General features: G+C 41.8%; 1 protein-coding gene across 6 annotated transcripts in view; it reads left to right on the plus strand.

The window, feature by feature from the left end:
* Positions 1 to 11,330, plus strand: part of SIPA1L2 (signal induced proliferation associated 1 like 2) — a 324,678-nt gene that overhangs the window by 292,357 nt on the left and 20,991 nt on the right. For all 6 annotated transcript variants that reach the window (XM_019526878.1, XM_019526880.1, XM_019526883.1 and 3 more), the window contains one exon: positions 2,842 to 3,061. In XM_019526878.1, the coding sequence (XP_019382423.1) occupies positions 2,842 to 3,061 (220 nt within the window). The remainder of the gene's footprint in view (positions 1 to 2,841; positions 3,062 to 11,330) is intronic.

The raw sequence follows: 11,330 nt of genomic DNA on the forward strand, positions 1-11,330 counted from the left end.
CCCCCTACCAACCCTCTCCCTAGACTCCCGGGGTGGAGGCCAAGGGACTATCCGGGACTGCCCCCCCCCGCTATAGGGGAAGGCCCCCGCTAGTTCCTCCCGGCAAGATTTCCCCCCGCCGCTTGCCTGCCTGCCCACGTGCGGCTCGGGAGCGCGGCTCCCTGTCCGGCGAGCTAAGGCGTCGCCGAAGGGCTTCCCCTCCGGATCCGCCTCAGCTGTGCTGCGCTCTCTACCCCACTTACCTTAGGGGGGAATCAGCTGTTGCTGCCCCCGCCGCTGGTCTCCTCCGCTGCTGCTGCCACCGCCTCCGCTGAGGTAAGCAGGCACACGTGTGGGTGGCACACGTGCACCCTGCTCCCTTCACTCCTGCTCCCTTTCCAGAAGAACATATAGCCAGCCCCCTCATCCCTCAGATGGCCTTCGTCTGCAAGTCTGGTCTCTCTGAGAGCAGTGATATCGATATTGTATTGTGAGATGTCTCAGGCTTTCAGGTCTGTTACTGTTTTGGGTCATCTAGTAGGGTTCGTACATTCCAAAATACAAAGGACATTTTTGTGTTTTGACCACAATTTGAATGATCCCCCTGGAAGTGGCTATCCAGTTGGGTAAGATCAGGTGGGAAAGCCTATATTTGGGCCACCTTTTCTAGCCCCTCCCTATGTGGGGTAAGCAGACAGAATCCTAAAATTAATTACTCTGTCACAATCACAGCTGCTGAATCACCTTCCTGTCCCATTCCAAGGGGCAAGCGACCCAACATGCAACCACCGCCTGTGTGTGGATTTGTGATTAGGGACTCCTGGCTTGCACTTTCAGTCCGCATCACCACTCATCCATCACTGCCGAACTTTGTAGAGGTTATAGGTATTGGTGATTGGTTGTTGTAGTAGATGTTGGATCCAGTGGGAAAAGCCTGCATGAGATTTGTTCTACACGAGGAGGGTTGTTGCGGATCAGCAACCACACGGATCTTGGCAAAGGAGAAACCTCTACCTAGTAGCAAAGAGATCCAAGATGACTGGAGTTAATCTTCAGCTGCAGCTTTCATCCACCTTTAGAGGTGTTGAGAAGTATGCTTTCTTCATCTGCCTGCCCCACCATTGAGGTCTTTGTGTTATATTGTGTTGTGTCTTCATCTACATCTCCTTTGACTTTACCACCATGGGTGAACCTACCAGGAGTACAAGACTCCTGCTGATGTTGCTGTTAGAATCATCAGTACATGCAAGCGTCTCCACCCAGCACAGTGGAGGAGCAAACTTATACAGTACACTGCTCAAACAACAAGTACAAGTCATATTGTGTTCTGTACCCAATATAAAATAACACCCAAGGCAGTTTAATTACTTGAAAAATTACCTTAATTATATATTAACTTAAGGTTATTTTAATCCACCAAATATGTGCTAAAGAATATGTTCATCATGTATATTAAAAAGTACCATATGGGAATCCCGTAAGTGCTGAATTTAATTTAGAAGTTTGATTGTTTATTTTGACACATGTATTAAATTAAATATGTATGGTGTGCATTTGAAAGCTTAGGAATTTATGGCTTAGAATTGTTTATTAGATTTGCTCTTGCTACAATGAAGCATTGTTACTATACACAATAATCAGATCTTTGTTATGATTGTAAGAGGAGCCTATTTCCAATCAAATGCATAGAGAATCCGTAAATCACTATATTATTTTGCTATATACATCCTGATTCAGGAAACATTTAAACGTATGCTTAAATCCTTCCTTAGGACAGCACTTAAACATATTCACAGCTAAGCACATGTTCAGTGCTGTTCTCAAGATGGATGTTTTCCTGAATTGGGGCCTTAATGTATATTAAACTAGTTTGTATAAAGGATATTTCCCTTTGTGTGATTGAATGTTTCCATCTATTACTTTTACAAGCATCCATCTGTTGTAGGACTTGTTAGAAACATAACAATGTGGATATTTTTAACTCTTGTCCTGCACTTGTGGTTTTGAAAAGCCACAGCTTCCATACATACTTGACATTCATCCAGCAGTGGAAGTGTGCAGACTACAGCTATTTCTAAGGAAAGTAGATCAGGATGTTGAACTGCTATGTGTAAGGAATAGCCCAACAAAATAATTTATACAAATAACTTGCTTTTAGACTTGAACAGTAACTATTTTTGGAGCTGAGAGAAATGAGTCACAAAGCAAACTGGGCCAGTTTGATCCAGCTTGGATAACTGCATCTAATTTTACTTTACAGTGTTTTAACCAATGTTATAAAATAGATAAACTGTTATCACTGAACTCTATCTTTTCCTTTAAGCCTACCATATTTCTGGGTATCTAGAGAGGTGTATTGTACTAAATCTGTTTTATTGTTATATGAATTAGATTGCACCTCAGATAGAGATGATCAGTTCAGAATGTTTTGGTATTAAAACATAGTAATTTCAAATTAAAATCAAGCAGTGCCATGTATGGTCTTGAATAAATGTTGCCAGAGACTGCAGCCTTATATATATTTCTGGAAGCCATTACTGTCATAGGGTTATAGAGGTTTCATTTAACATTTTGGAAGTAATAAAATTTTACAGTATCTAATTAATTCATGGTGAAGTATTCCAAAATGTCAAGAGGAAATATAGAAGTCCAATTCAATAACTTCACTGATTCTCTAGTAGAAGTGATGTGAGGGAAGTAATATCTGATCTTCCATTACCAGTTGAAAAATTCAAAAATGATACTTTGTTTGCCTAGAGAAATACTAGTAAGAGCTATCATGATAGCATCTGGAATGGGAAAAAACATTTAATATTTTCATTCCTTTACTTATTTACCTCTCTCAAATATTTCATTATTTAGTTTTCATTTTACGGGAATCTGTCTCCAAGGAGAACACTTTATCGCACCCTTTCTGATGAGAGCATCTGTAGTAATCGGAGAGGATCATCTTATGCTAGCTCACGGAGTTCAATGCTAGATCAAGCCTTGCCAAATGACATTTTGTTCAGCACCACCCCACCATATCACAGCACACTGCCTCCCAGAATGAGTCTGACTCCTGGAATGGGAAACCTAAGAAGTAAGTAATGGATCGTGCTATGCAAATTTTGGGTGGCTGTTTCTGAATTCAAATTAACTTCTTAAATGTTCCATTAAATGTCACTTTTAATGGCAAGTTGTAAAGTACCAAAAGGATTGTGCGCTGAAGAATCCAGTAAATATCAAATTTAGCCAAAAATACATTTGTATACTTTAATTAAAGCATTACAATTAACATTTGATCAGTTTTGAAGGGGTGTTTCTATATATTTTACCAGATAGATTTTTCAGAAAGAACATAAGACTTGAGACCACTTCCTTCACATTTCTGATTTACTCCATTGACTGGCCTCATTAAAGAAACGCTGACTTGTTTTGTTTCATAAGATATTATTTTATTTCCCTTTTTTTATTAAAACTACTAAATCATATACATATTGAATGACTGTAGTCAATTTTATTTTTAAATTTGTGATGAAGCTGACCCACTTACCTTGTGGTAATATCTTAAAACTTATAGTGCAATCATGACCCTTACCTGTCTTTCAAGATTGAATCTAGTAACATTTCTTTACATGATAGTAAATGATTTACTAAGTGGTTATCATTTCTAGTAGCAAGAAGTAGTGATCTGGAATGATAAATTAAATTAAATTTCCTTTCTATGTTGAATGAGATCTTATTGTTTAGTTATATTTCGTCAATAAAGATGGAAGATCATGGGAAAGTAGGGCATCTGGAAGGGACCTCATGAGATCTTTTAGTCCAGCCCCATGCTTAAGGCAGGAGCATCCCTGACTAGACCACCCTAGCCTAAGTGTCTGTCTAACCTGATTTTGAAAACTCCCAAAGATGGTGATTCCACAATTTTACTAAGTAGCATGTTTCAGTGCTTGACCACAGAAAGTTCCTTCTAAATCTCCAACCTAAACTTCCCTTGCTGGAGCTTGAGGCTGTTTCTCCATAGTCCTGTTCCCTTCAGCTACAGAGGAAAGGCCATCTTTATACTCTGTGTAATCACTTTGCATTTTTTGAAGACTGTTATCAAATCCCCTCTGTCTTCCCTTCTACAGACTAGATCACTCTAGTTCTTTCAGCCTTTCCTCATAAGTCATATCTCTAAGGCCTTGAATCATTTTTGTTGCTCTATGCTGGACTTTTTCCAAACTGTCCACATACTTCTTTAAGTTTGAGGTCCAAAACTGGACACTCTACTGGCAACAGTACTCCAGAGATCTCACCAGTGCCTGAGAGAGAGGAAGAATCACTTCCCTTGATTTGTGAGACTCCTGTTAATACAACCCGGTATACGATTGGCATTTTTTTCAACAAGAGCATACTGCTAGCTCATATTCGGCTTAGGTCTACTGTAACTCCCAGGGCTTTCTTTGCAGTACTTCAACCTAACTAGTCATTTCCCCAGTCCATATTTGTGTGTGCAATTATTCCATCCCAAGTGCAGGGCTTTGCATTTATCCTTGTTGAATCTCACATGATTGATTTGCGGACCATTTCTGCAGTCTATCCAGGCCATTCTGGATCCTATCCCTGTCCTCTGAAGTGTGTGCAACTCTACCCAACTTGTTGTTCACAGGTTTGCTAAGCATGCACTCAATCCCATCATCCAAGTCATTAATGAAGAGATTAATGAATACCAGACCCTTGGGGAACCCCACTTGAAACCTAGACTAGATATTGACCCATTGATGACTACTCATTGAGTATAATGATCCAACTAGTTATGTATCCACCTCACAGTACTTTCATATTTCAAAATAATAAAATTATTTCAAAATAATAAAGTAAATATTCACCTTGAAAACAAATGTGATTGCACAATATGGCCAGAGTTTTTAGACTTGAGACCTACAGGAAGGTTCCTAAATCTCTCTTTAGATAAATAATGAGAGTAAACTGATTTTTGATGATGATAAATATCTGAGATCCCAGCAACTTCAACTGGATTATAGGAAGAACTTTACTGAAAAGCAAGCTATTTTGGTGTGGGTACCCATATTTAATCATGAATAGCATTTTTCAAAAAACACTTAATTGGCTTAAGAGCACAGGCCCCATTGAAGAAGATTTCATAGACATTAGGGCTGGAAGGGACCTCGAAAGATCATCAAGTCCAGCCCCCTGCCCCAGGGGCAGGAAGTCAGCAGGGGTCAAAGGATCCCAGCAAGATATGGGTCGAAATGTTTCTTAAAAGAGTCCAGAGCAGGTGCCTGCACCACCTCTGGAGGGAGTCTATTCCAGGACTCGAGGGCTCGGACAGTAAACAAGCTTTTCCTCACATCCAGCCTGAAATGGTCTTGGGAGAGTTTGTGACCATTGGTCCTTGTCATCCCTTGGAGCACTCTGGTGAACAGCCATTCCCCCAGATCCTGATGCACACCCCTTATGTACTTCTAGGTTCCCACCAGGTCACCCCTGAGCCTGTGCTTTTCCAGGCTGAAGTCTCATGGCTTTCAGCCTGTCTTCATGAGGTCTATTCTCTAGCCCTCTGATCATATGCATGGCTCTTCTCTGGACTCTCTCAAGCTTCTCCACATCCTTCTTGAATTGTAGAGCCCAGAATTGGATGCAGTACTCCAGCTGCAGCCCCACCAAGGCCGAGTACAGCAGGAGGATGACATCCTCAGATTTAGTTGAGAAGCATCTATGGATGCAAGTCAGAGTTTTGTTCACTTTACCAGCTGCAACATCGCATTTGTGGCTCATGTTCATCTTGTGGTCAGTCCTGACCCCCAAGTCTCTTTCGGCTGTGGTGCTAGCAAGCGTAGCACTGCCAAGCCTATAAACGTGATACAGATTTCTTCCCCCCACCCCCGAGGTGGAGTACCTTACATTTTTTGGTAGGCCAGTAACTTTTATTTAAGAAGTAAAAAAAGAAGCTAAACTACTGTTGTTTTGTCATTCCCTTTAGTAGGTTTAACTATTGTATCATTAGTGTCAGAACAGATTGTGACAGACTCAGCTCTGGGATTTGTTTACCATATTCCTGTCAATAATCGCAGACAATCCCCTGGCTTTTTCCCAGGTCTTTTTTAAGGCTAATATGAAATTGGCACAGAAGTCCTGGCTTTGAATGAACCAGTTAGGTGTCCCAATTCCAACAGTTGCCCAACAAGTTAGGCCTGAAAGCCCTTCCTGACTCCTGTTAGGCAGTCAGCATGACCTGATGCACATGTGCCACCAAGTCATCATGCATCATATTGATGCCTTGGGTATTTTCTGTGTACCTTCCTATGCTTTTCTCGCTGTGTTCAAAATAATTTTTTGAGGCAGGCATTTCACCTTTGCCAATGCCAAGAACATTCTACTGAATTCCCAGTCTTGGTGCCCTCCACTTCTGTCCAAGGCTTCCAGGTAGCTTAATTTCATTTCTATTGTGGACTGCTAAACCAGCTATTTGACCCACAGACCCTTAGGAAGTATTAATTAGTATTATGATTTCTTTCAAGCAGACCATGTCAGGGTATGTCTGTTACTGCTCAATGTGATCCAGTCTAGAGATACTTGCATCAGCTGTAAGTGAACCAGCCCAGGTACCAGAAACATAATATCTGCACCAGCCCTGCATAAGACTAATTTCCCAGGCTTCTCAGCAGGGTAAAATACCCTGTGAAGAGCTCAGTGTTCGCATAAATGAGCTGGCTCAGGTCCCTGAAGCAATCTAACTAAGTAGCTTGTGTGGAGTATAGACATACCCTGTTCTGTCAAATTTATGTATTGAAATCAGGGCTTAGGACTGAAGTGAACTTTTGTGGTAGCTCATATTAAGGTCTTTTGTTGGATGCTGGTGAAAAGGGGGATACGTTTTCAGCTACTACAACTTTATATGGAGTGTGCTTTGGACCTGATGAAGCCATCCACCAGCTCATGCAATCATTCATACACACAAGGATTGGATCAGTTACAGGTATTTATAGGCTGAGAACTTGCTATCTTCCACCATGCTGCATTTAAAGGTCCTGAGTGTTTTGCACTAAGATTGGATCCTTTTGGAAGGGATGGATCTGTTGGTTCCTTCACCCCTGCTCCATGGACCTAATAAGCAAAATCCTACTCACCCCATGTAAATTAAGCCTTGCACATAAGAAATGTAGTCTCTGCAGGATAAGGACAGCACTGGATTCTTCACTTATTCTCTCTCAGGACCATGAAGGCTTTGTTGCATGTTAGGGACAGCAAGGACCTCTCAGCTCTGGGGTTTGGGACAACACAGCAGCTGCAACTCTGGGTATTGCAAAGCTAGTCAACCTGGTAATACCATATTTTCTTATACCACATGTCCCCATATAAGACATGCACCTTGTTTTCTGGGAGACAGAATATGGGTAGAAGGAAGGGAGATACTTCCAGAGTCATGGCCTAGTGTTGGCTTTTTCATGGAGAGGCTGTGTTACAAGATGACTGCTAGCTTCTCTCTCTGCCAAGAGGCTGAGAATAACCTTTTCACAACCAACACTGGATTCTGCTCCTTCTGCTCGTTTGCTAAGAGAAAAACTGGTAGCCATTTTGCAACATGGCATCTTTATGCTTCTATTCTGGTGAAGTAAATATGCTTCCCTACTTACAACACACACATCTGTTGTAGAGGACTGGTTTTGGGGGGGAAAGGTGCATGTAAGTAAATATGGTATGCCCATGTAACTGCATTTCTTAGAGGAAGTTCAGCTCCTGCCTCAGATTTGAAAATGTTGGAAGGCTTTGGAATGAAGTTTATTAAAGCTTGCAGCTGTTCTGCTGAACCACATTGCTTTCATGGGTAAATCTGGAATTGTAAAAACAGGTGGTAGCTTCTCATGTAGGGACCAGTGGAGTTTCACAACACTTCTGAAAGGTACATGAAGGAAAATACACTGGCAGGAGATGCATCTTTTTCTTCTTTTTTTTGGTGGGGGGGAAGGGGGGCGGTTACCTGAGTTTTAAAGGGCCTTGAGGAAGCATGAGAGAGAGTGTTCAATGAGACTTATAGTCCTTAGTCCAGTTAGGTAATCGGGTGATTTCTCAGGACTACCAAGTGAAAGATAATCAGTTTTTAAACTAGAAAAATCCTTGTGGGTGGTTTTGCTATAATATAGCTTTATCTGAGCTGATGAAAGCTACTCTCTAGTCATTTTCTTACCTTTGACGATACAAATTTCTATCTGGAAAGCCACTTTTCAAGTTGCAGTGATTTCCTCTTTCATACTGATGAGCTTCACATTCTTTTAACTGTTCATTTTAAACTAACCACTCCAAAGAGAAAGGGGGTAGAAAGGAAGGTAAAGATGATGATTGGTGATTGAGTAGAACTCCAGTCATTCTGCCAGCATTCTTTTCCACTTACCCCTCCGGTGAAATTCTTCTCTAGAAACTTGGTATTAAAAAAACTCTTGGGCTTTTATGGAGACAACTAGAGCACATAGAAAATCTACCCACAGGCTGTTTCATTTGAAACTAACTCAAAAGACTTTGTGGCTTGCAAGGAAATGGTCTAGCATGGCTGTCTTACTGTGTTTCTGTTGTGTCAGGCATATAGCTTGTAGGTTTTGTCAAGGTCTATTTTTGGTGTAAAGGTATGTCTGCAATGGCACTAAACCTCTAATGTATTATCTTGGAGATTTGGAAGGCAAACTGAGTATGCTGAGACTAAATATGAGCAATTATGTACAGTCTGTTATAGAACCTCTTTCTAGGATACCGTTCCCTCCTCCTCCTCCCCCACCCCAAGTCTTTTTTTTTTTGCTTTAAATATGGGAAGGGACTTGTAAGTGTGAGGGTGAGAGAAGCATGTTTAACATCAGGGAAGAAAGGCATGTCTGAGACCATGCTAGTAGCTTATCTACCGATTAGTGTTAAATGCCAGATTGAAAGCACAAACGGAATAGTGCTAGTATGAATATAGTGACTGTCCACAGAAGATGTTAAAACCTCATGAAATTCTTAACCAGCTCTGGGAAAAGGTCAAAATTTACTGTAATGAGGTGCATGGCTCAGGTACAGAAGCCCAACTGCAGGTGGTTAGAGAAAGGAGTCTATCTACCTAAGACCCTGGGGTCAGATGACAAGGCTGATTGACTGGCCCTAGGGGGGAGTTAAAACCTCCTTGGGAGGGTATCAAGGAAGAAAGGAGGCTGGTATGCTGAGGAACCAGGACCAAGCCAGGATTGCTTCTCTGGAGGTCTGAGCAAAGACTAGAGGGTTTGCTTTTTGTTTACTATTTGCCTATTGCTTGTGTGATTGCTTACATTATTTTTTGTGGGGAGAAGTATTCCCTGGTGGAATAAATGGGCTAAAACTGAAAGCTGACTGGGCTTTGAGGAAACTCGCTCTGGGTTTGGTCTAATGGAAGGACTACCTGCTATATTCACTCTTAGTACCAAGAATTGTATTTAGAGGTAATTAACCATATTAATCTGAAGTTGAGCAGAAGGCAGGGAAGAGATGCACCTAACAGATTAGCTGGATCAAAGATACGTAAGCTTTTGAGAGCAAGAGCTACCTTGCTACAGTAGATTATTACTCCAGTTTCTGGATGTGGATTCTGTGAGGGACATTCAAGCCAGAACTGTGATCCAGAAAGTGAAGTTGCATTTTGCAAGGTTTAGCTCATTTGTCATGTTATGCTCAGACATTGTACACCAGTATACCACTGCAGATTTCAAGTGATTCAGCACCACGTGGAAATTTGGGCATAAGGGGTGTTTATAGACTTGCTCCAGGAGTGGAGGCAGGTGGAGGAGGAAGTGCTTTAATTACTCCAAGAGTCACTCTAATTCAAGTGCCCAGTGTCACATGTATCAGTATTCCAGTGCTGAAAAATGGCGGTGGTTGTGTTTTAACTAAGCCCCATTGAATGCTGATTCATGTGACGCTGGAGCATGGTACTTATCCTGTTCCAACAGAGCCGATCAATCAAATCTGCTCGGATGTGCTGTAATTACAGTGCATTAGAGCAGCCTTGTTGCATGTCTATAGGCATCCAAGGTGTTTTCCCTGAGATGCAGAGAGAAACAGGACATCAGTAAAGACATTCAGGAGACCAGTGGCAAAAGCAAAATAGAAAAAAAGGATTCCTACTTTGCACTGAAGGATAATAGCAGTAGGCCATCTCAGAGGATAAACAGCAGACTATAGCACTGGGCCTGATGGGCTGGAACCTTCTGCTTCTCATAGAACTATAGAGTTGGAAGGCCCTCAAGGGTCATCAGTTCCAAACCTAACAAGGTATAATAATTTATGAGCACACCAGGGTTTTATAAAACCATGATACTTTTTTTTACTAGTAAGTCAAATGTTCACAACCAGACCAGAAACAATACCTGTATAACAGGGCTTTCCACCTACTCAGTGGCTGGGGCTACACGCCACACAAGGGCTACAGGCCAGAGACTGGGGAGACTACAGCTGTCTCCCTTGCCACACACTCATCATAAGTAGCTTGGACCTCTCTGCTGCCGCACTCACAGCATGGGAATGCTGACTTTCCTTCTGTGTAGTCTGCTCTCCTCTCTGCTGCTGCGTGCAGCACTGGTAGCCCAGCTCCAGCACACTTCCCACCAAATATTCAGTGCAATTAGCGCCCCATTCCCCTTCTATTGTGCTGTCCTGTTCCCAGGAGCAGGGCCGGAAGCAAAAACTGGGGAAGGAAGTGGAGTTCAGAGACTCCAGCCAACACAGCATCAAAAGCAATGAGGAGAGCAGCAGCCGAGCTGGAGCCCATTGGCCATATGTTGATCTCTGCAGGCCACTAGTTGGACAGCCTTGATGTATAATAATCCCATTGCCAGCATGTTTACTTAAAGTGGTGGTGCTCTATGTGCAAAGGCAAACTTAAGAGTAAGGATGGAAATGCTGCTCTGATTAAGCAAATCCATCTGTTGGGACTATATTTAAAATCCTTAATTTTAAGGGTGACTGTTGTTGGTATTTTTATTATAATTATTTCTTTTCTTATTCAAGTAACGCATTGTCCAAATTCATTGTTACTCAATGAGAAATGTCCATTGCATCCTTGTACTTCTTTCCTACGCTGTTACACATGTGCAAACACAAGCACTAGCACCAACTCTCCTACCTACAACTACTTCTCATTTCTAAAGTACTTTCATCACAAAGTGCTTAAACTGACACAAGCTTATGAAGACTTGAGCTGGTGCACAAACATGGAGAATATTTTGTCCACCAGGGAAATGCTGTCATTTTTTGGGTGGGAAACAACATTTAAGGCTAGTCTGCCACACCCATTAGAGGAAAGACTGGGATACAGGGCAGTTAAAAAAAAAAAAAAAAAAGGAAAGCAAGGTGGGAGGTTTAAA

The sequence above is a fragment of the Gavialis gangeticus genome, unplaced genomic scaffold, assembly GCF_001723915.1.
Source record: "Gavialis gangeticus isolate Ggan-Ray unplaced genomic scaffold, GavGan_comp1, whole genome shotgun sequence".
Lineage (NCBI taxonomy): Eukaryota > Metazoa > Chordata > Crocodylia > Gavialidae > Gavialis > Gavialis gangeticus.